Consider the following 25,922-nt stretch of genomic DNA (forward strand, 5'->3'; position numbering starts at 1 on the left):
ACACACACAGAGAACATGAAACAATGGGTTTATCATACACACTATAAGGAGAGTGATCACTTAAGATAAGCCATCACCAGCAGCAGGGGGGGGGGGAAAGGAGGAAAACCTTTCATGGTGACAAGCAGGTAGGCTAATTCCAGCAGTTAACAAGAATATCAGAGGAACAGTGGGGGGTGGGGTGGAGGGAGAAATACCATGGGGAAATAGTTTTACTTTGTGTAATGACTCATCCATTCCCAGTCTCTATTCAAGCCTAAGTTAATTGTATCCAGTTTGCAAATTAATTCCAATTCAGCAGTCTCTCATTGGAGTCTGTTTTTGAAGCTTTTTTGTTGAAGTATAGCCACTCTTAGGTCTGTGATCGAGTGACCAGAGAGATTGAAGTGTTCTCCAACTGGTTTTTGAATGTCATAATTCTTGACGTCTGATTTGTGTCCATTCATTCTTTTACGTAGAGACTGTCCAGTTTGGCCAATGTACATGGCAGAGGGGCATTGCTGGCACATGATGGCATATATCACATTGGTAGATGCGCAGGTGAACGAGCCTCTGATAGTGTGGCTGATGTGATTAGGCCCTATGATGGTGTCCCCTGAATAGATATGTGGACAGAGTTGGCAACGGGCTTTGTTGCAAGGATAGGTTCCTGGGTTAGTGGTTCTGTTGTGTGGTGTGTGGTTGCTGGTGAGTATTTGCTTCAGATTGGGGGGCTGTCTGTAAGCAAGGACTGGTCTGTCTCCCAAGATCTGAGAGAGCGATGGCTCGTCCTTCAGGATAGGTTGTAGATCCTTGATGATGCGTTGGAGAGGTTTTAGTTGGGGGCTGAAGGTGATGGCTAGTGGCGTTCTGTTGTTTTCTTTGTTGGGCCTGTCCTGTAGTAGGTGACTTCTGGGTACTCTTCTGGCTCTGTCAATCTGTTTCTTCACTTCAGCAGGTGGGTATTGTAGTTGTAGGAATGCATGATAGAGTTCTTGTAGGTGTTTGTCTCTGTCTGAGGGGTTGGAGCCAATGCGGTTATATCGTAGCGCTTGGCTGTAGACAATGGATCGAGTGGTATGATCTGGATGAAAGCTAGAGGCATGTAGGTAGGAATAGCGATCAGTAGGTTTCCGATATAGGGTGGTGTTTATGTGACCATTGCTTATTAGCACCGTAGTGTCCAGGAAGTGGATCTCTTGTGTGGACTGGTCCAGGCTGAGGTTGATGGTGGGATGGAAGTTGTTGAAATCATGGTGGAATTCCTCAAGAGCTTCTTTTCCATGGGTCCAGATGATGAAGATGTCATCAATGTAGTGCAAGGAGAGTAGGGGTGTTAGGGGACGAGAGCTGAGGAAGCGTTGTTCTAAGTCAGCCATAAAAATGTTGGCATACTGTGGGGCCATGCGGGTACCCATCGCAGTGCCGCTGATTTGAAGGTATACATTGTCACCAAATGTGAAATAGTTATGGGTCAGGACAAAGTCACAAAGTTCTGCCACCAGGTTAGCCGCGACATTATCGGGGATACTGTTCCTGACGGCTTGTAGTCCATCTTTGTGTGGAATGTTGGTGTAGAAGGTTTCTACATCCATAGTGGCTAGGATGGTGTTTTTAGGAAGATCACCAATGGACTGTAGTTTCCTCAGGAAATCGGTGGTGTCTTGAAGATAGCTAGGAGTGCTGGTAACGAAGGGCCTGAGGAGGGAGTCTACATAGCCAGACAATCCTGCTGTCAGGGTGCCAATGCCTGAGATGATGGGGCGTCCAGGATTTCCAGGTTTATGGATCTTGGGTAGCAGATAGAATACCCCAGGTCGGGGCTCCAGGGGTGTGTCTGTGCGGATTTGTTCTTGTGCTTTTTCAGGGAGTTTCTTGAGCAAATGCTGTAGTTTCTTTTGGTAACTCTCAGTGGGATCAGAGAGCAATGGCTTGTAGAAAGTGGTGTTGGAGAGCTGCCTAGCAGCCTCTTGTTCATACTCCGACCTATTCATGATGACGACAGCACCTCCTTTGTCAGCCTTTTTGATTATGATGTCAGAGTTGTTTCTGAGGCTCTGGATGGTATTGTGTTCTGCACAGCTGAGGTTATAGGGCAAGTGATGCTGCTTTTCCACAATTTCAGCCCTTGCACGTCGGTGGAAGCACTCTATGTAGAAGTCCAGGCTGCTGTTTCGACCTTCAGGAGGAGTCCACCCAGAATCCTTCTTTTTGTAGTGTTGGCAGGAAGGTCTCTGTGGGTTAATATGTTGGTCAGAGGTGTGTTGGAAATATTTCTTGAGTCGGAGACATCGAAAATAGGATTCTAGGTCACCACAGAACTGTATCATGTTCGTAGGGGTGGAGGGGCAAAAGGAGAGGCCCCGAGATAGGACAGATTCTTCTGCTGGGCTAAGAGTATAGTTGGATAGATTAATAATATTGCTGGGTGGGTTAAGGGAACCACTGTTGTGGCCCCTTGTGGCATGTAGTAGTTTAGATAGTTTAGTATCCTTTTCCTTTTGTAGAGAAGCAAAGTGTGTGTTGTAGATGACCTGTCTAGTTTTTGTAAAGTCCAGCTACAAGGAAGTTTGTGTGGAAGGTTGGTTCTTTATGAGAGTATCCAGTTTTGAGAGCTCATTCTTAATCTTTCCCTGTTTGCTGTAGAGGATGTTGATCAGGTGGTTCCACAGTTTCTTTGAGAGTGTGTGGCACAAGCTGAAGGTCGAAACCACAGATCCACTTCTTGGACATTACAGTACCAATAAGCGATGGTCATATAAACACCACCCTATGTCCGAAACCTACTGACCGCTATTCCTACCTACATGCCTCTAGCTTTCATCCAGATCACACCACACGATCCATTGTCTACAGCCAAGCGCTACGATATAACCGCATTTGTTCTAACCCCTCAGACAGAGACAAACACCTACAAGATCTCTATAATGCATTCTTACAACTACAATACCCACCTGCTGAAGTGAAGAAACAGATTGACAGAGCCAGAAGAGAACTCAGAAGTCACCTACTACAGGATAGGCCCCACAAAGAGAATAACAGAACGCCACTAGCCATCACCTTCAGCCCCCAACTAAAACCTCTCCAATGCATCATCAAGGATCTACAACCTATCCTGAAGGATGACCCATCACTCTCACAGATCTTGGGAGACAGGCCAGTCCTTGCTTACAGACAGCCCCCCAACCTGAAGCAAATACTCACCAACAACCACACACCACACAACAGAATCATTAATCCAGGAACCTATCCTTGCAACAAAGCCTGTTGCCAACTCTGTCCACATATCTATTCAGGGGATTCCATCATAGGGCCTAATCACATCAGCCACACTATCAGAGGCTCGTTCACCTGCGCATCTACCAATGTGATATATGCCATCATGTGCCAGCAATGCCCCTCTGCCATGTACATTGGTCAAACTGGACAGTCTCTACGTAAAAGAATAAATGGACACAAATCAGATGTCAAGAATTATAACATTGAAAAACCAGTCAGAAAACCAGTCATGTTTCTCTCCGGTCACTTGATTACAGACCTGAGAGTGGCTATCCTTCAACAAAAAAACTTCAAAAACAGACTCCAACAAGAGACTGCTGAACTGGAATTAATTTGCAAACTGGATACAATTAACTTAGGCTTGAATAGAGACTGGGAGTGGATGGGTCATTACACAAAGTAAAACTATTTCCCCATGTTATTTCTCCCCCCTACTCCACCCCCCACTGTTCCTCAGACGTTCTTGTTAACTGCCGGAAATGGCCCACCTTGATTATCACCATAAAAGGTTTTCCTCCTTCCCCCCCCCCACTTCCTGCTGGTAATTGCTCATCTTAAGTGATCGCTCTCCTTACAGTGCGTATGATAAAACCCATTGTTTCATGTTCTCTGTATGTGTATGTAAATCTCCCCACTGTATTTTCCACCAAATGCATCCGATGAGGTGAGCTAGCTCATGAAAGCTTAGGCTCAAATAAATTTGTTAGTCTCTAAAGTGCCACAAGTACTCTTTCTTTTTGAGAATACAGACTAACATGGCTGCTACTCTGAAATATGCATTATAATGTGTTACCAGAACCGATAAAAAGTTACAAAGATTGTAACATCCCAAAAATAAATATCTACATGAACATTAAAATATATTTCTTCCTCTTTATATTTTTAGCAGATACTTTGGCATTTAATTTGAGAGTAAGATGCACACCTTTTGACATAAGCAGCTAGTCAAAAAATCAGTGTCTAGTGGGTTGCTCCAGGTAGGAGCAAAAATTGTTTGGTATTTTCTTTGATGCAGTCTTGTTTATTTACAAGGAGTAGACAGAGTCCTGCTTCTCTGAACGCAGAAGGAACCAAACAGGAGATAGCTTCTTTGCTTATAGACTAAGCCTCTTTAGCTAGCACCAGAACCTTTCTTTATGTTTCTCCAGGATCACACTATGCTTATAGGCTTCTGCCTGGCTTTCTTCCTGCCTCTGAGTCTCTCTCAGATTCAGAATGTTCCGCTCTCCCCCTCCCCCCTTCCACACTTCTCCACCCCTTCATCCAGAAGTCCTGGGCAGGTTCACACACCCCTTAATCTTAGGTGGGGGGGCGGACTTGTCATTAACTTATCCTGACTATGTTAACTGAAGAGTGTGTTCATGCAGTTCACACCCAATCTCAAAGAGCTTTGTGATCCATGTAATCACCAGCACTTATCACAACAGTATTCTTTCGGGGGTCAGGAGGGGAGAAAGCAACGTTTTTGGGCAGTGAAATAATTCTTTGTATTTTCTCTCTTTTTATTACCCCACAAAAATGATGAGGAACAACCACAATTTTACAGTGTGCGTCACTGACAACTTCCAGGGGGATAATATAAAGTAGGTATGCATAATGCACATACCATTAGATAGAGTTATACAGAATGTTAAACTCCTAGCCAAACATCAGGTTGGAGAATTTGGACACATCTGGTATCAAAATCATGCTTCACATTTGAAGAACCTGATCTTACATTACTTTGAGGCACTGATTCAGGAAAGCATCCTCATTAAGGGCAGCACTTAAACACAGATTTAACTCTAAATGTGTGCAAATGTCCTATGTCAGTCTCACTGGTATACACTGAGATCAAGATCAAGTCTGCAATATTTACATTTTTAGAACTGGATATTCCAGGAAGATGGGTAATTTCCTCCCCCTCTCCAAAAAATAAAACAAAAAAAAACCCCACACCCACCATTCCGCTAGTTTGAATCATTACATTTTTAAAGACTTTTTTTCTGCACAACATCTGCTTCCTGCAGGAATCCAATTCACTGACCAATTGTCAACTATTTAAATTCTGGGTTCTCTTTTTAAAAGTGACCACATCAAGAGAGAGAACGCACACAGCTCTCTCCCCTCTGTGTACACACACATGAACAAGGTCAGAATGCTAAAAAGTGCTGTCTTGTGTAAGGGCCAGGGGAAAAATATTACTGAAGGGCAGAGTAAATATATACAGCACTCTATGAGTGAAATTCACCCTCCATGCAGAGGGTCCTCATCATTTAAGCTGTGATGCACATTTAAGGTCCACTAGGTGACCTTAAATGTGCATCACAGCTGCACTCAGCTAATATCTGAGCCAGCAAGATTCCACCAACCAAGAATGGGGCCCCATTGTGCTAATCCCTGTACCAACACATAGTATTAGATAGCCACTGCCCCCAAAGAGCTTACAATCTAAGTAGATAAGACAGAATCAGAGTGGGGGAAGAGGTAGAACGCACCACAGAGTGACCAAATGTGATGGTGGCAAATGTCATGTTAGTTCCCGCAACACTTTTTGAAGTTGGTGTAGTTAGGAAGGGATAAGCTGAATAGAAAGAAAAGTGAAGGAAGAGGGAACACTAAAGGGAAGGAGGTTCAGGGGACAGGGCAAGGAAGAAGTGGGGGGGCAGATGTAGAGTGAAGCTGATGTGAAGAGACTGAGGGAGAGAGAGGAAGAGAGTTGGAGCAAACAGCCAATAAGCATAAGGCAAAGAAAGTCCAGTCAGAACTGTAGAATGTTTACTTTACTAGGTAACAGTATCAGCAGGGTTCTATATTTTAATCGGATTTTCCAGTTGTGTTGGCAGGGTTACTGGGTGGTGCAGTGACTTTGCTAAGGTCACATATAACTGTCTAGATTTTAATACCACACCCAACACCAAAAGAGTTGAATCAAGTTAGTGATTCAACCCAGATGGGAACCCAGGTTCCTCTTGGCTTTCCCTTATTTCTTCTGACCATTAGGTCAGGTGGCCTCCATAAATTATTTGGCATTTTCTGTAATAATCCACATTATCCTGGCCACAACACCAAAGCGGACTTTTGGATGGGTGCCTCGCTTTCAAAGAGCTGACTCATTATGGATCCATTCCATTTTATGCTGGATCCCTCTATCCAAGCGAAAAAAGAATTTCAGGGTTTTATCACTCGCAGTCAGATAATATGTGAGTGATTATGCCGTATGCCGCTGGGTATGTGAAAAGTAAAAATAGAGGGTAGGTGCTTTTAGATTAAATACAGTAGGATGGCGGGGAGAAAGAAAAGCATTAAGGATGTATATGGGGCTAATTTAAATATTAACTCATTGCCATTACTAAGTTTGTAATACATGAAACCCAGACAAAGTTGTTAGGGTTTTTTTTAAGCAGCATGACTGAGGTTCAGCACTATAAAAAGATTAAAATAGCTCACACATCAAATAAAAGGCTAGTTTGCACACGAATTAAAAAAGAGTCACTGTTCTTTATGTTTCAGATGCCTTGAGGGAACCTTTCTTCTGAGCTTTTCTGTTGCTTACTGGTAGCAGAAGAAATCCCACCAAGCAAGGAAAGCAAATATGTAACACATTTACTATATTTATTTAGGTATTTAGATTTCACAACTGTTGTGTACCTTAATTGCTTTACCAGGATTTAAAAGACAATGGGCCAAAATCTAGCTCTGGCAGAAATGGGCTGCTTTGAAAACACAAAACTTCCTGATTGCCCCATGTAAGAAAAGCCCAATGGTGTAGGGCTGTGTGATGAGACGTGCCCTCATCCCCCATTCCTGAACTCAGTGCCAATTAGGTGCACCTGCAGAACACGCTCCATCTGGAGAAGTGGAGCTTAAAAGGGAGAGACTGGCCACACAAATGGGGGGGGAGGGGGAGGGGAGAGTTTTCTAGGAGCAGGAAGGCTGCCAGGGATGAGCTTAGGTAACAAGGGGAGCTCAGTCTGAGGCAGTTGTGAGTCCTTTCACTTCCCCTCCCTTGTTTGCAGCAGAACTGACACTGTGAGACTGATATGGACAGGGGCTCTGGAGGGCTCCCCGAATCCAGCGACTAAGGAGCGCCTCCAGGGAGTAGAGGCAAGTGAGCTGTAATTGTACTCAGAAATGCCCCCCAGAAGTGATCTGAACCCTCGCCAGGAACAGTGAGGTTGCCCAGGAGTAGGTGATCCAGGAGATGACCTGGGGTAAGAGACTACAAGTGAGTCCAGGCTGAGGGTCATCCAACTACAATTGGTGGAGAATGAGGTCATGAAGCTCTATGCCTGATAAAGAGCCTTGAGACGGAAAGAGGTTCCTCCAGCCAGTGAGTGTTCTGGAGAAAGAGTGGCTATATCGAGTGGCACGGAACCTTCACTCAGGGTTAATGAGAACTTAGCTACTGGTACCAAGTAAGCATTGCCAAGACATAATGCAGCTACCTCATCATATTCTCTGTGTGGGGCATCTAGGGCAGGATAAGACCTTGCAATGATTACTGGCCTGCTTTTTCTGGGGGATGGCGGGGGGATACAGCACAAGGTTAGGGAATATTGCTCTTCCTGTCCTGACTGTCAGTATTTGGCAGCTAAGACTGTTCCAAAGGCCCCTTGGTCCCAAAGCCATTAGTGGAAAACCCCATTTGAAAGAATAGGGAGGACATGGCTGGGCCTTTAGAAATGAGCTCTGTGGGAAACCAGTATATACTTGTAGTAGTGGACTATAACTCTCGCTACCTGAAAGCCAACCCCTTCAGTTCAGTTAAGGCAACAGCAATCACTCCCAAGCTGATAAGACTCATTGCCTGTGTAGGTTTCACTGATCATAAGAACATACATAAGAACTGCCATACTGGGTCAGACCATTGGTCCATCTAGCCCAGTATCCTGTCTTCTGACAGTGGCCAATTCCAGATGCTTCAGAGGGAATGAACAGATATTCATCAAGCGATCCATCCCGTGTCATCCATTCCCAGATTCTGAAGGGCTCCAACTTCACTGTGCAGGTGATGTGTGAGCTATGCTCTCTTGAAAATCAAAGCTTTGAAAACATCAGCGTACCATCCGCAGACAGACAGCCTCATGGAAGGATTTCACAAGACACTGAAGGACATGTTGAAGCAGATAGTCTGGATCGAGCCTAGGCATTGGGACAAATTCCTCCTGCTGTTTCCCTTTGCCATGAGAGGTAACCCAGGGTTCTCACCATTCAAACTGCTCTATGAATACCAGACCCATGGAATCTTGGATGTATTGCAAGGAGGTTGGGATGAGCAAGATGAAAATATGCTCAGAATGATCCAATACATCATATGTCTAAGGGACAAGAGCACCCAATTGTATTTTTAAGGAGCAAGTTGTTCCCCAGGGAGAGATTTAATTCAATTAGTGAGAAGAAGCTCTGGATATCTAGTGGGCTGTGGACTCCCTCAGCTATTATATGCTGGGTAGTCCCTTTTCCCAAATCACAGACCACATGCCCTTGTGGAGGCTACACTACATGAAGGACTCAACCCTCTGGATTATGAGCTGGTATCTAGCGCTGGGTACAGCACCACACCGGGAAAGAGCATGCAAATGCAGATATTCTTTTCCCCAGGGAGACTGGGACTGGAAAAATGCTTGAGCAAGAAACTCTTCTCATGTTGAGGGCGGGAAGGAGGGCAGGTATGTGATGATCCACTGATAGAAAGGCTACTGAGCATTCCTGCACTCAGGCCCACCTGCAGATCATGTTTCACCTGGAGAAGTGGCACTTGAAAGGATGAGACTGACCACACAAACGTAGCAGGAGTTCCCTCGCATCACGGAACCCGGGGAAAGCCTCCTGGGATTAGAGGCAAGTGAAACTGTAACTGGACTCAGAAAGGACCCTGGGGTGAGCTGAACTGTCACTGGGCTCAATGACGTTGTCCAGGAGTGATGGTCCTGTAAGGGATCCAGACACAAGAAATTCAAGAGCTATAGCTAAGTCCAGGCTGAATGTCAGCCAACTACAGGCTGGCATAGTGGCTCTGTCATCAAGTGCAGCGTAGAGACTTTGGCCAGGGAATGTGGGCAAAGATGGGAAAGCCAGTTGATGCCTGGCTGATCAATCAGCTTATGTGGAGCTGGTGTGTACAATTACAGGAGCCTTCAGGCTGCTCTAATATATATGAAGACAACCCTGATCCCCAGCCAGCCCTGGAATGAGGGAAGATAAAGAGTTTAAACACAAGCTGTCTCTAGGTAAGCACACAAATTACTGGCCATGGCGAACATTTTGGCTTTAATCTCTCTTAGCCATAATTCCACATCTGTAAAATGGGAGTAAATAATAACTCCCTATCTCACGGTGGAGTGGTGAGGTTAACTCATTAATACTGGTAAGGTGCACAAATATTATGGTCCTAGGAGCAAGATAAGGAAATAGATTTTATTTTCAGTAATAAACAGCCACCACGTCTGAGGCATTGGGTGCAATATTTTATAGAAAGTTAAAGTGAATTTCTTTCGTGGGCTAGAACCCACTTCATCAGATGCATGGAGTGGAAAATACAGTAGCAGGTATAAATACACAGCACATGAAAGGATGGGAGTTGCCTTCCCAAGTGGGAGGTCAGTCTAATGAGACAATTCAATTAACAGTAGGATATCAAGGGAGGAAAAAATCACTTTTGTAATGGTAATGAGTGGCCGTTTCTAACAGTTCAAGAAGGTTGTAACAGTAGGGGGAAATTAGTATGGGGGAAATTAGGTTAGGTTTTGCAAACACCCAACCACTTCAAGTCTTATTCAGGTCTAATTTGATGGTGTCCAGCAATGCTCCTCTGCCATGTACACCTCTACCCCCGATATAACGTGATCCTCGGGAGCCAAAAAATCTTACCGCGCTACAGGTGAGACCGCGTTATATTGAACTTGCTTTGGCCCCCCTGCTCCTTGTCCACTCACGCCCCGATGCCTATCCACACACTCCGCCCTCTGACGGCACTCACCGCGAGCAGGGCGGAAAGCAGAGCAGCCCAGCCCCAGCCAACTCCACTCTGCCAGCTCCAGCCGCGGCTGCCCCACTTCCTGCCACAGGTGAGTGTGGGGAGGGTGGGGGAAAGGACACCCCCCGCAACTCACCTGCGGCGGGAAGCAGAGCAACGCGGCCCCAGCCCGCTCCACTTTCCTTGCCCCGACCCCAGCCCCAACATGTCGCTGGGGGGGCCGGGTTTGGGGAAAGGTCCTGCACTCACAGGCAGTGGGAAGCAGAGCAGCCCAGCCCCAGCCCGTTCCACTCCACCAGTACCAGCCACAGCGCTCTGCTTCCCGCTGCAGGTGAGTACGGGGGGTCCTTTCCCCAACTCCCCTCACTCACCGGCGGCAGGAAGCAGTGCGCTGCGGCTGGGAACGATGCGTGATCTGCCGAAGTGGCTGCTTTACCATGTGTATGCAAAACGGTGTTATATCGGGTCATGTTATATGGGGTAGAGGTGTACATTGGCCAAACCAGACAGTCTCTATGCAAAAGACTAACTGGACACAAATCTGACATCAGGAATTAGATCATTCAAACACAGTAGGAGAAACACTTCCGTTCTTGGTCACTCAATAACAGACCCTAAAGTGGCAATTCTTCAACAAAAAACCTTAAAAAACAGACTCCAACTTGAAACTGCAGAACTGGAATTAATTTGCACACTGGACACCATCATGATACTAAGGTCAGAAGGGACCATTCTGATCATCTAGTCCGACCTCCTGCACAGCGCAGGCCACAGAATCTCACCCACCCCATCCTATGAAAAACCCTCACCCATGTCTGAAACTATTGAAAGTCCTTAAATCATGGTTCAAAGACTTCAAGGAGCAGAGAAGCCTCCCTCAAGTCAACCATGCCCCATGCTACAGAAGAAGGCGAAAAACCTCCAGGGCCCTATCCCAATCTGCCCTGGAGGAAAATTCCTTCCCCAACCCCAAATATGGCAATCAGCTAACCCTGAGCATATGGGCCAGATTCACCAGCCAGTACCCAGGAAGGAATTTTCTATAGTAACTCAGATCCCATCCATCTAATATCCATCTCAGGGGATTTTGGCCTATTTACCCTGAATATTTAAAGATCAATTACTTACCAAAATCCATTATCCCATCATACCATCTCCTCATAAACTATCAAGTAGAATCTTAAACACCAGATAGATCTTTTCCCCCCACTGCTTCCCTTGGAAGGCTATCCCAACACTTCACTCCTTGATGGTTAAAACCTTCGTCTGATTTCAAGTCTAAACTTCCTGTGGCCAGTTTATACCATTTGTTCTTGTGTCACATTGGTGCAGAGCTGAAATAATTCCTCTCCCTCTCCTGTATTTATCCCTCTGATCTATTATAGAGAGCAATCATAGCTCCCTCAACTTCCTTTTTAGTTAGGCTAAAACAAGCCAAGTCTTTAAGTCTCCTTTCATAAGACAAGTTTTCCATTCCTCGGATCATCCTAGTAGCCTTCTCTGTACCTGCTCCAGTTTTGCATTCATCCTTTTTTAAACATGGGAGACCAGAACTGCACACAGTATTCTAGGTGATGGTCTCACCAGTGCCTGTATAACGTACTAAAACCTCCTTTCCCTACTGGAAATGCCTCTCCTGAGCATCCCAAAACCGCATTAGCTTTTTTTCACAGCCATATCACATTGGCAGCTCATCGTCATCCTATGATCAACCAATACTCCAAGGTCCTTCTCCTCTTCCGTTACTTCTAATTGATGCGTCCCCAACTTATAGCTAAAATTCTTGTTATTAATCCCTAAATGCATAACCTTACACTTCTCACTATTACATTTCATCCTATTACTATTACTCCAGTTTACAAGGTAATCCAGATCCTCCTGTATAATATCCCGATCCTTCTCCGAATTGGCAATACCTCCCAGCTTTGTATCATCTGCAAACTTTATTAGCACACTCCCACATTTTGTGCCAAGGTCAGTAATAAAAAGATTAAATAAGATTGGTCCCAAAACCGATCCCTGAGGAACTCCACTGGTAACCTCCCTCCAACCTGATAGTTCGCCTTTCAGTAGGACCCGTTGCAGTCCCCTTTAACCAATTCCTTATCCACCTTTTGATGTTCATATTGATCCCCATCTTCTCCAATTTAACTAATAATTCCCCATGTGGCACGGTATCAAACGCCTTACTGAAATCTAGGTAAATTAGATCCACTGCATTTCCTTTATCTAAAAAATCTGTTACTTTTTCAAAAAAGGAGATTAGGTTGGTTTGGCACGATCTACCTTTTGTAAAACCATGTTGTATTTGTCCCATTTACCATTGACTTCAATGTCCTTAACTAATTTCTCCTTCAAAATTTTTTCCAGGACCTTGCATACTACAGATGTCAAACTAACTGGCCTGTAGTTACCCGGATCACTTTTTTCCTTTCTTAAAAATAGGAACTATATTAACAATTCTCCAATCATTTGGTACTATTCCTGAGTTTACAGATACATTAAAAATTCTTGCTAATGGGCTTGCAATTTCAGGTGCCAATTCCTTTAATATTCTTGGATTAAAATTATCTGGGCCCCCTGATTTAGTCCCATTAAGCTGTTTCAGTTTTGCTTCTACCTCTGATATGGTAATATCTACCTCTATATCCTCCTTCCCATTTGTCATGCTACCATTATCCCCAAGATCCTCTTTAGCCTTATAAAGACTGCGGCAAAGTATTTGTTTAGATATTGGGCCATGCCTAGATTATCTTTAACCTCCACTCCATCCTCAGTGTTAAGCGGCCCCCACTTCTTCCTTTTTAGTTTTCTTCCTTATATGGCTATAGAACCTTTTACTATTGGTTTTAATTTCCCTTTGCAAGGTCCAACTCTACTCAACTTTTAGCCTGTCTCACTTGATCCCTACATGTTCTGACCTCAATTAGGTAGCTTTTCTTGCTGATCCCTCCCATCTTCCACTCCCTGTATGCTTTTGCTTCTTCTTAATCACCTCTCTAAGATGCTTGCTCATCCAGCTTCGTCTACAACTCCTGCCGATGAATTTTTTCCCCTTTCAGGATACAGGCTTCCGATAGCTTCTGCAGTTTTGATTTAAAGTAATCCCAGGCCTCCTCTACCTTTAGATCCATAAGTTCTTCAGTCCAATCCACTTCCCTAACTAATTTCCTTAATTTTGAAAGTCAGCCCTTTTGAAATCAAAACCCCTAGTTGCAGATTTATTTTTGTTAATCCTTCCATTTAGTTTGAACTGAATTAGCTCATGATCACTTGAGCCAAGATTGTCCCCTACAACCATTTCTTCTATGAGGTCCTCGCTACTCACCAAAATTAAATCTAAAATGGCATCCCCTCTAGTCGGTTCAGCAACTACTTGATGAAGGAATCCATCAGCTATCGCATCTAGGAAAATCTGAGCCCTATTATATTACTAGCACTGGTCCTCCAGTCTATATCTGGGAAGTTAAAGTCTCCCATGATCACGCAGTTTCCATTAGTATTTACTTTATTAAAGACATTAAAAAGGGCTGTATCCATATCCAAATTAGATCCCGGAGGTCTATAGCACACCCCAAGCACTATCGTAGGAGAGGCTTTACTAGTTTTCTTCCCCAATGTAATTTTTGCCCAGATGGACTCTGTCTTATCCATTGCATCACTTCTTATTTCTTTACATTCTAACTCATCATTGATATACAATGCTACTCCACCCCCTTTACCTTTGTTTCTGTCTTTCCTAAAGAGCACACACCCTTCAATACCTGTAGTCCAGTCATGACTACTATTCCACCATGTTTCTGTTATCCCTATAATATCTGGTTTCACTTCCTGCACCAGGAGCTCTAGTTCCTCCATTTTGTTACCTAGACTCCTCGCATTGGTGTACAAACATCTTAATTTTTGCTGTTTGGCCTCGCTCACATTTTGTACCCTATTAGGCACAGTCATTCTACATCCAGTATAACCTATTAGACTAGTATCCACACCACCCTCACTCCTTATATACATTCTCCTACCCACGGCTGTATCCATTCTTACTTCATCTTCTTCCCTCTCAATGCTAAAATCTGGCATGGAGATTTTCTCCCATCTCCCATCCATCTCCCCCCCAATTCCTAGTTTAAAGCTCTCTATCAGTTGTGCCAGCCTCGATCCTAGAAGTCTATTTCCTTCCCTACTGAGATGAAGTCCATCCCGAGAGAACTGACCTCTGTCCATGAATGCCTCCCAGTGGTCATACATCCCAAAGCCCTCCTTATAGCACCACTGCCTAAGCCATCTGTTGACAGTCATAATCTTGTCAGACCTTTGTTGCCCTTCTCTAGGAACAGGAAGGATCCCGCTAAAGATCACCTGAGCCTCAATTTCCTTAAGCGTCTTCCCCAGCCTAGCATAGTCTCCCTTAATACTTTCCAGCGAGAATCTAGCCGTATCATTTGTTCCCACATGAAGGATAATTAGGGGATTCTTTCCCGCTCCCTTTAGGATCCTTTTGAACCTCAGGTCTACATCCCGTATCTTAGCACCCGGAAGACAGCACACCCTTCTATTCTCAGGATCAGGTCTAGTTACAGGCCTGTCTATTCTTCTCAATAAAGAGTCCCCGATCACATAGACCTGCCTTTTCCTGGTGACAGTGCTATTCTCCAGTCTCTCCCCTGTTCCCTCTGGCTGCAAGTTCTTTCCATTCCTATTTTCCCTTACAATTCTCTTCAACCCATCCTGTATCCTCCTGGGGCTCATATTTGGTGTAGTCTCCCTTGACTCTTCCCCTTTTTCTATAGGGCTAGCCTCTCTTCTCTTCTTCCTTACCCTTCCACCTTCAGCGACTACCTGCTGAGCCCCTTCTTCATTTTCCAACTCTGCAAACCTGTTCCTAAGCTCTATTTCTCCTTCACTAGCCTGTCTTTTTCTCTGCCTGGTTCTTTGAGTCACATGTTTCCACTGACCACTTTCCTCATCCAGTCTCCCCTCAAAATTCCCCAGCCCTGCTTCCATCCGTGAGTCTGAGCTTTTCCCTTCAGATACCTCATATCTTTGCTCCATCATCTGCTCAAACCCCTTCCTAAACTCAACCAGACTTTCCACCTGCATCTCCAAACCTCGGATCTTTTCCTCCATCAGCTCTATCAGACGGCATTTCATGCAGACAAAACTCTTACCGGTTCCCCCTCCAGGATCATGTACATACCACAGCTTCCACATCCAGTCATCCTCAATGTGTCTTTCACTGCAGGAGTCACTCCCACAGCTGCCTCTGTATCTGTCATTTCCTTCCCACCTAAATCCTGTTAATCTGGGAAACACAAGCCACACCAAAAAGACCACCCTCCTCCCCCCAGCAAAAGCAAACCCCAAACAAGCACTACAATACAAACTCCCCTGTTTAGAGCTCTGTTTACTAGCTACTGTGCCGCTGTCTGACTGGCTGGCTACCTTTATAGGGCCCCTAGTCAGAAGCCCCACCCCCTAGGCAGGGCTCGGCTGCTCTCTCAGCACAAAGCCCCACCCCCTAATCAGGCTCAGCTGCTCTCCCAGCACAAAACCCCTACACACACACACAAATACAAATACAAATACAAATACTAAAAATACAAAACCAAGTACAACTACCTTCTCCTCCAACAGAACTCCCACTCAAACTCCCCTGAATTAGGAATTTGAATCCTCAAATTAGGCCTGAATAAAAACTGGGAGTGGTTGGGTCATTACAAAACCTAAACCTAATTTCCCCCATACTAATTTCCCCCTACTGTTACTCAGACCTTCTTGTCAACTGTTTGAAATGGGCTACTCATTACCACTACAAAAGTGATTTTTCCTCCCTTGGTATCCTAGTGTTAATTGAATTGTCTCATTAGGCTGACCTCCCTCTTGGTAAGGCAACTCCCATCCTTTCATGTGCTGTGAATTTATACCTGCTACTGTATTTTCCACTCCATGCATCTTATGAAGTGGGTTCTAGTCCATGAAAGCTTATGCCCAAATAAATTTGTTAGTCTCTAAGGTGCCACAAGGACTATTCGTTATTTTTGCTGATACAGCTACCACTCTGAAACCTGAATTTCTTTTGTAAACCTTTTTTTTCTGTGTAAGAATATGGCAGCTTTTTAGATAGAAGAGAGCAGGTGATACATTTATGACCAGATTTGTAAAGGTATTTTAGGCACCTAAGATGCAAATACAGCTTAACTACCACTGAAATAAAGCCTAACTTCTACTGAAACCAATGGGAGTTGGGTACCAAGGTGCTTGTGAAAATTCCAATAGGCATCTTATCTGTATCTTTACTTGCTTTTAGGTACCCTTACACCTTTACATATCTAGTCCTTAGTGGGAGGTTATTCCTTTGACCTCCCTCCCTCTCTGGTGCTTCCAGCTAATTGGCTGTCAGTTGGACAGCACTTGGGTGAAAGAGGAAAGGAGACTTCCAGGCCTAAAAGACAAATGCACTGGAGCAAAAAGACTGCAAATATAAGAGTTTTGAGAGCTCAGGGCTATATTCCTTTCACACCCAAACTTCCCTGACTTCAGCAGGGTTTTGGATGCAAAAAGAAAGTAGATTCATTCCATAGTGCTGAACACTGTAAACACAAAGGCCCAGATCCTCAGATGAGTTTAGGCTTCTAACTTACATTGAAATCAATGTAAATTAGGTGCCTAAATAGCTTTGAGTATCAGAGTGAGAAAGTCTGCATGTATAGTATCTCATTAAATGATCATGGCATTTTGAGAGGTTAAATTATAGAGGCTCTAATTTACCTGAGTTCTTGGGACCTTGTTACTTATCCCCACTTGTGTTATACTATAGATGGTGCATGTGGTTTGTTTGCAGTCTATTTCATAACTTGGAATTGAGAACTTTTTTGTAATTAGTTTATTCTTTGTTTGCTTTATAATGCTTTGGCAGTCATAATATTTGTGTGTTTTTAATTATTATTATTATAATTCTTGCATATTAATGCATAGCATCCCAATGATTTTGGGGGGACACTTTATAAAATACATTATTTATATTTAATATTCTAACATGGTTTTTGAAACACACACACACACACACACACACAAATCTCTCCTTGAGCCTTACCCCACTCAAGTCAATTGCAAAATTCCAATTGACTTTAATGGATGCAGATCAAACCACTAATCCTCACCATGGTATCTGCAGGGGTATATCTCCCTCTGAAAACCCACTGTAAACAAAAAGGTACATCATCATTCTCTCATCTTCAGCTGAGTAAACTACTGAAAAACAAAGATAAAATGAATTATATTTCATACATGTAATAATTCAAGTTAGAGGAATATTGGATAACTACCTTGCAGTGTGTTAATCCATTCACTAAAGATTAAAATGGAATCCAGGTATTCCATCCTATTTACTAGAAATGCAAAAGAATAGTAAAAGGTGATTGATTATATTATTGCAACTAATGTTCTAGTCTGCATCTGTGTAAAGACAGAGCTATGCAGATGAGCAGCTTGGGAGCTGCTTTCTGAGCAGACAAGAATGAGCTGTTTGGTCTGACTGCTCCCAAATCATCCCTATTGTTCTTGGACAATTTTTTTTATTTGTTTTATTTTGTCTTGTTCTGTTTCATGAAAATCTAAGTGACTGCTTTGTAATTCTTCATTACCCAACAAAGACCAATCACATCACACACTGTGGAATGTTTCCACTCTAGAAACAACAAAAGCCATTTTCAATATTTATAATGAAACAATGAGCTTTGGCAGCTATACCTGGGCACCATCTATGCATTTGCCTGTACAAAGCAATATACAGCTTGTTGCAAATTTGAGGATGTTAGCAATACCATTCCAGTGAACACCACAAGACAAACTGGCACTCAGATACTACACCACAGCTGGATACATTTGAAGAAAATAAACTGCTAGATCAAGCTCCACACTGTAGTAGCTGAGCTTGAGAAAGAAACATGCAGCATTGCTCTCAGCAATTGCAACTCCAGAGTTCAATTGAGTTGCATGCACATACAGTAGGATTGCATACGGCCACCCATCTGTGTCATTCCTTCTCCTCCATTGTCTAAGGAAACATTTCAACAATAACTGGTTCAAAAAGCACTAAGGCATTCCATTCAGGTACATGGAGGAACTGATCTGTCAACTTGTATGGTCTCCTTCCCCATAGACTGAATACCTAAACTCTGGAACACTTCCTGTGTCTGTTTAATTCTGATCCAAACCAGTGCATTTCCCACTCCCAGGGAAGGGATGGCAATGTAATGATAACCTGGTGCAGTGCTGTGGTTCAAATCTATCGACTGTCCTGGAGGACTCACAATCAGTGGGCATATTACTCCCTCTTTCTGAAGCTCTGGGAGGATTCCCCCCTACAGTGTTTCGCCCTCCAGAAATCCAATCAAATAAAAAGAGCTTAACAAAGTTCAGCTCACAAATTATACTGAGCAGGGTTATAACACTTTCCACGGAGTGATCTCAAAGGGTGTTAAACGGTGGGTAAATATAACTACCCTCATTCTACAGAAGGGTACGTTGAGGCACAGTGAGCTGGAGGGACATGCTCAAGGTCACACACAGCAAGTCAGGGGCACAGCCTGACTCCCAATGTCCTACTCTAAACATTATAAATATATATTACCCACCTCGGTGGTTCATATTAATTACTCCCCTATTTGTGCAAGAATTATTTGCAGTGTATTAATTAAGTGCAAAGCCAAAACACCTGAGCTGATGATAGCAACGGCCTGAGCAGGGTAGTTGCTTATAACTAGAGTTGCTCAAACAGGGTAACTGATTTCAGCTAAACAGCAGTAGACAGGGGTAGATCTGCGCCCCACCCCTCCCACACAAAAACATAAGAACGGCCATACTGGGTCAGACCAAAGGTCCATCTAGCCTAGTATCCTGTCTTCTGCCAGTGGCCAATGCCAGGTGCCCCAGAAGGAATGAACAGAACAGGTAATCATCAAGTGATCCATTCTCTGTTGTTTTTTTTCCACCAAATGCATCCGATGAAGTGAGCTGTAGCTCAGGAAAGCTTATGCTCTAATAAATTTGTTAGTCTCTAAGGTGCCACAAGTCCTCCTTTTCTTTTTGCATTCTCTGTTGCATTCCCAGCTTGTGGCAAACAGAGGCTAGTGACACCATCCCCGCCCATCAGGGCCCGGAGAGTGCTTGAGTATCCGCCGAGCCCCCAGTGGTGTCCCACACTGCGGCGGTCGGGCAGCTGCGGACCCAGCTGTGCTAGCTCGATGACGCCCCAGGAGGTGCGGCCAGGTGTCTGGCACCTGCACCGGGCGCTGCATGGAGCGAGCATCTGCGGGGAGCCAGAGAGCAGGCGCCCACCAGAGCACCTCTGCAAACACTCCCAACCTAACCACCCTCTGCTGGGATTTCGCCACAGGTGTGCAGAGCGCCTCGCAACGCGTGAGAGGTTTGGCCGAGGGGGCGGGGGGGGGGAAGACAGCCCGAGGGAGGCTGCCCGGGAAAGCGTGGGGAATTGACCCCAACCCCACTCTCCTGCTGCAGCCCACTGCCAGATCCGCTCATGCAATGCTCTGTGTCCAGGGATACACTTCCGATCAACTCACGCAATGGTCGCTGCGTGTAGCTTGCCAGCGGGTCAGTCACCCGCTCTCCTGCCTGAAACGCAGAGCTGCCTGGAGATCAATCCGTCTATTGAAAAGAGGCTGTCAAGGAGCATCTCCATTTAACTTTTCTTGCCGTAGACAACCCCCCACCCCCCCCCCAACTCTGGATGCCCCTCGGGTCATTTCCCCCCATGGGAACTGCCCGCGGCTGAGCGATTGAACGAACAGCGCAAATCCCTCTGGGGGGGGGGGGGGACGGGACATAGGGGAGGGTTTTACACGTGAATCCGCCGCGCTGCTTTGCTTCCGTTAGTCTCCGAGCTGCCCCGGGGAGCAGCCAGGGGAGACTCACCTCCCTCGCTCACCCCCCAAAATCACAGCCTGCCCCCCGCCGCGCCCCGGCTGGAGGGGGGAGGCACCCAGTCAGCAGCGTCCCGGGCCGCCGGCTCCCTGAACCAGCCCTTCCAAAGCAGCCCCGCTTCCCTCCCACCCAGCCCTCCGCCGGCCCAAGCCGCAGCACACCTCGGGGGAAGGGGGACACCGGCTGCCGTCTGGACGCTCGCTGACCGTGCCCAGCGCGTCTGTGGGACCGTGTCGGAGCCCGTGCGAGCCCCGGGAGACTCGCCCTGCCAAAGGGGCGGGCGGAGCCGCACGGTACCTGCTGGGTGTCGCCGCCGCGGGGGAAGGAAGCCGGTCCCGGGCGGGAGACGCCGTGGCTCGGATAAGAGCCGCTGGCCCTCCGCGGTTGCACGCACCGGAGCGAGCGGCGGCTCCTCTCCGCCGCCAGGGAGCAGAGGGCGCTGCTGGCCGCTCCCCGCCCGGCGGAGGTGGCTGCGCTTGGGCGTGACGCGACGCCGGTGTCCCCCCCCCCGCGGCTGGGGGCTCTGGGGCGAGCGGCTGCCACGGCTCTTCACGGGCCGTTCGGGGCGGCGGAGTTTCCTCCTTCCATCCCCGCCCCCGCCCCCGCGCCAGTTGCCTGGGGGTTCCCGCACACGCCCCCCCCCCCGCGCGGGCCAGCGAGCGCGCACGGACGCCGCGCGGGGTCGGGCCTGCGGCGGCGGGCGGCTTTGCGGGCAGTGAGAGGGCGTCGCGAGCGCGCCCCGTGCGCGGCAGCCCCTTGGCAGGTGCCACCCGGAGCGCGGCGGGCCAGCGGGCGGCCTCCCCGCCCTGGGCGGCGCTGGGCTCATGCCATACCCGCCGCCACCCCCCGGGGTAGGCGGGCAAGGGTGCCGCCTGGGCCCGCTGGAGCTAAATGCGTCTGCCGCGTGGGCTTCACGCTGGCCCGTGGCGAAGGCGGGTGGCGGACTCCTTCGTCTCTACGTCTGGGTGCCGCCGAAGGGGACAGCACACCACCCCCAAGAGCTGCCTGGTTCGCTCCCCTGGCCATGGCCAGGTCCCAGCCCGGGACGCGGAGCGGCGCGAAGCATCATGGGCAGGGGCGCTGGGCGCCGAAACTGCGCTGGGGCTGGCTGCGTTGCTCGGGGCCGTGAGCCGTTTCAGCACTGCAGGCAGGCGGACCTGACCCCTGGTGTAGAGCGACAGAAGGCGTCTTCCCCAAGCTCCCTACCCTCTCTCGGAGAGGTGGATCCTCTACGTCCTTGGGAAACCCCCTTCCGGCAAGGCAGGGAGCAGCCGTAGGGCGGCACGCTGCAGCTCCATAGCTGTGCTGCTGAAGCATAGATGGAGCCTGAGTCACAGCATATCCTAGAATCACAGAACTGGAAGGGACCTCGAGAGGTCATCTGGTCCGTTGCCCTGCACTCAAGGCGGGACTAAATATTATCTAGACCATACTTGAGGGTGTTTGTCCAACCTGCTCTTAAAAATCCCCAATGATGGAGATTCCACCATCTCCCTAGGCAATGTATTTCAGTATTTAACCACTCTTAGGAGTGGTTTTTCCTAATGTCCAACCTAAAAACCTTAAAAAAAAACCTTATAAGTTTTTCCTAATGTCCAACCGAAACCACCCTTGTTGCAATTTAAGCCCATTGCTTCCTGTCCTATCCTCAGAGGTTAAGAAGAACCATTTTTCTCCCTCCTCCTTGTAACAACCTTTATGTACTTCAAAACCCCTATCGTGGCCTCTCTCAGTCTTCTTTCTCCAAACTAAACAAACCCAATTTTTCAATCTCCATACAATACTCCAGTTGAGGCCTAATCAGCACGGAGTAGAGCGGAAGAATTACTTCTTGTGTCTTGCTTACAGCACTCCTGCTAATACATCCCAGAATGATGTTCGCTTTTTTTGCAAGAGTGTTACACTGTTGACTCATATTTAGCTTGTGGTCCACTATGACCCCCAGATCCCTTTCTGCAGTACTCCTTCCTAGGCAGTCATTTCCCATTTTTGTATGTGTGCAATTGATTGTTCCTTCCTAAGTGGAGTACTTTGCATTTGTCCTTATTGAATTTCATCCTATTTACTTCAGACCATTTCTCCAGTTTATCCAGATCATTTTGCACTTTAATCCTATCCTTCAAAGAACTTGCAACCCCTCCCAGCTTGGTATCGTCTGCAAACTTTATAAGTGTACTCTGTATGCTATTAAATCATTGATGAAGATATTGAATAGAACCGGACCCGGAACTGATCCCTGCGGGCCCCCTTTTGTTATGCCCTTCCAGCATGACTGTGAATCAGGCAGCCAAAGGTTCACTAAGGAGCATTACACCAGACAAAAGAGCCATTCCATTGATGTGGGCCCAGGGCCTGCACTCATTTGGTGGTGGACCCTGCAGACGGTGAATGGAAATAAAATAAGAAGGCAAGATGTCCATGCTGTCTGATTCAGGCGAAAGGGGATGGCAGTTGCTTATAACTAGAGTTGCTCAGACAGGGTAGCTGATTTCAGCTAAACAGTAGTAGACAGGGGTAGATTTGCACTCCACCCCTCCCACACAAAAACATAAGAACAGCCATACTGGGTTAGAAAGGTCCATCTAGCCCAGTATCCTGTCTTCTGCCAGTGGCCAATGTCAGGTGCCCCAGAGGGAATGAACAGAGAAGGTATCATCAGTGGTCCATCCCTGTTGCCCACTCCCAGCTTCTGGCAAACAGAGCCTATGGACACCATCCCTGCCCATCCTGGCTAATAGCCATTGATGGTCCTACTCTCCATGAATTTATGTAGTTCTTTTTTGAACCCTGTTATAGTCTTGGCCTTCACAACATCCTCTGGTAAAGAGTTCCACCGGTTGACTGTATGTTGTGTAAGAAATACTTCCTTTGTTGTTTTAAACCTGTTGCCTATTAATTTCATTTGGTGACCCCAAGTTCTTGTGTTATGAGAAGGAGTAAACAACACTTCCTTATTTACTTTCTCCCACCAGTTATGATTTTATAGATCTCAATCATATGCTCTGTTTGGTGTCTCTTTTCAAGCTGAAAAGTCCCAATCTTATTAATCTCTCCTCATATGGAAACTGTTCCATACCCCAATCATTTTTGTTGCCTTTTTCTGAACCTTTTCCAATATATCTTTTTTGAGATGGGGCGACCACATCTGCATGCAGTATTCAATATGTGGGCATACCATGGATTTGTGTGGAGGCAATATGATATTTTCTGTCTTATCTATGCCTTTCTTGATGATTCCAATATTCTGTTTGCTTTTTTGACTGCCACTGCACATTAAGTGGATGTTTTCAGAGAACTATCCACAATGACTTCAAGATCTCTTTCTTGAGTGGTAACAGCTAATTTAGATCCCATCATTTTATATGTATAGCTGGGATTATATTTTCCAATGTGCATTACTTTGCATTTATCCACATTGAATTTCATCTGCCATTTTGTTGCCCAGTAACCCAGTTTTGAGAGATCCTTTTGTAACTCTTCATAGTCTCTCTGGGACTTAACTATCTTGTGTAGTTTTGTATCATCTGCAAATTATTTCACCTCACTGTTTACCCCTTTTTCCACACACTCTTGTTTTCGTTGTTGTTGTTGTTTTTGGTCCCTGGAACGTACAACATCAGTGGTTCTCCAGCCTTTTCATTCTGCAGACCACGTCCTCAGAGAGAACTCCCCTCATGGAACCACCCTCCCACCACAAACTGTCTTCCCAACACTTGGCTCTCAAAATATGTCATTCTGTGGCTGCCAAGGAAGAGCCTCACAGACCACAGGTTGAGAACAGCTGTATAGACTTCATGGATAGTATCAAAACATTTCCCAGGCAGCACACAGTAGGATCCTTCCCCCAAATTGGCTTTATTCACCCTTATGGAAACTCACATTGAAAATTTCTAGTTGGCAACTGGTTTTTGAAACAAACCAATGTATCCTCCAGTAAAAAGCAAGGAACCAGTTAAAGAAGTCCAATGCAATATACAGGAAATTTTCACTAAGGCCACTGTCCCCAACAAAATTCTACCCTGAGTTACACCAGTGCCACTCAGTAATTTGGGCTGTATGGATGGAAAAGAGGGCAGAAATTTGACCTATATCTGCAGTTTAAATGGTGCCTTTATTGCTGAAAGGCACCTTGATACTTATTATCTTTGTTTAATACCAAGTTTCTCATCATGATATCTGATATGATGGTTTCTACGTTTCTTATTGTATAGCTTATTATCCATCGAGTTAGTGTTATTGTAAGCTCTTTGGGACAAGAAGAATATTTTCATTGTGTGTGTGTGTGTACAGCAGTCAGCACAGTGACCTCCTGGTCCATGGCTGGATCACCGAGCTGCTACCACAATATAAATAAATAAATTATATTAGCATTTAGAGAGAGCTGACTGGCTGGACACTTGGCCTTACACAGAGAAAAACAGCCCCACTTCAGAGAGCTGGTGTTAAATTCTTCGCAAAAGTAGCATGTTTTAAATAATGATTTGAAGGAAGGCAGGGTAATTGTTCAGTGAACAAGGGAGCATAAAGAATGCCAAGCAGTAAGGGGCAACGTTGATTTTTTTTTTTTTGCTGCTTTAAGGGCCACAAAAATGGATTTCATACCTTGTTTCCTCCTTTAAATGGTATAGAAAATACAGATGATCTCATCACAAAAACAGTTTTCACGCTGATCAGCCTTGATTTTACCACTTGCCAGCCCCTGGTGTCAGGATCCCAACAAGAGCAGTCCAGGCCTAGGGTCAGAGTAGGGGCAACCCTGAGGCTGGGAGCAGTAGAGGAGTTCATAGTTAGGTCCAGGCTAGTGTTGATACCAAGAGTCAGAGTCTGAATCAGGTTTCAGTGTTCAAGTTAGGAGGCAAAGTCAAAATCAAGCCAGGAATTCAAGGGCAAAGAGCACAAATGGCCATGGCAGCTACAGAAGATCCACACTGTTGCCTGGACACTTCCTGGAGTGCCCTTTGGTTTATATAGGGCAGGGAGCCAATCAGGTGCGATGGGGATGCTGTCTGTCAACCCCTTGAGGTGGAACTTCCCATGGACTGTGGCCACAGCAGATAATGGCAAATGGAGCACAAGTTGGTTACAGCTGCTACTGGGTAGCCTGGAGCTGTCAGTTGCCTGGTAGTGCTACACACCTGTGCTCTAGACCTGTGGGACCTTACACCTGGCAAGTCAGAATATGATAATGGTTTATACAATGCAAGTCAGAAGTATTCTTAAGCCATGGAGATTAACTGTTGTCCTCCCAAATCCTCCCAATCAGATTAACTCTTGTCCTCCCAACCAGATTCTAGATGAATGCCAGGTAAATTACAAGTAACTGCCCTCTTCCAACAGATAACATTCAGGGAAGAAGAAATAGAGATCTACAGACTGAAAAAGACAAAATTCCCATTTATTTTCATGAGTGATTTGCCTCCATCAGAACTACAGGACTGGACTCTAGGTTGCTCTAAAAATGTCTGGTCCTACAAGGGGTCAAGTACCCCTGAGTAATGCCAGGCACTCTCCATATATGTTATAATAAGTGGAAATGGAGGGCACTCAGAAATTCCTAGGATCTGTCTCAAATATTGGAACTATTTTGGATGAGAGACCAAAAAAAATAAGGTATCATGAAAGAGTCTCCTTTCTAATTTCTGAACACAGCCTGCATTCTCTGTATACCCTAAAATAAAACCATTTGGAAGTGGTTTTCTTTCAATGTCCACTTTTCCTCTTGTGCTTCATTAGAATAAGATTTCTGAAATCCAATTGAATCAAT

The 25,922-nt window shown here is 45.8% G+C and overlaps 1 protein-coding gene across 5 annotated transcripts in view; it reads right to left on the bottom strand.

The window, feature by feature from the left end:
* The window catches only part of SEMA3D (semaphorin 3D), a 201,093-nt gene extending 179,594 nt beyond the window's left edge, over positions 1–21,499 (bottom strand). The window contains exon 1 of one of the 5 annotated variants that reach the window (XM_038384707.2): positions 21,365–21,499. In XM_038384707.2, the coding sequence (XP_038240635.1) occupies positions 21,365–21,475 (111 nt within the window). In that variant the 5' untranslated portion in view covers positions 21,476–21,499. The other 4 variants (XM_038385302.2, XM_038385484.2, XM_043498010.1 and 1 more) reach the window with 4 other exon arrangements.
* Between the last annotated feature and the right edge of the window lie 4,423 nt (positions 21,500–25,922).

This window comes from Dermochelys coriacea, chromosome 1 (genome assembly GCF_009764565.3).
Source record: "Dermochelys coriacea isolate rDerCor1 chromosome 1, rDerCor1.pri.v4, whole genome shotgun sequence".
NCBI classification, from domain to species: Eukaryota; Metazoa; Chordata; order Testudines; family Dermochelyidae; genus Dermochelys; species Dermochelys coriacea.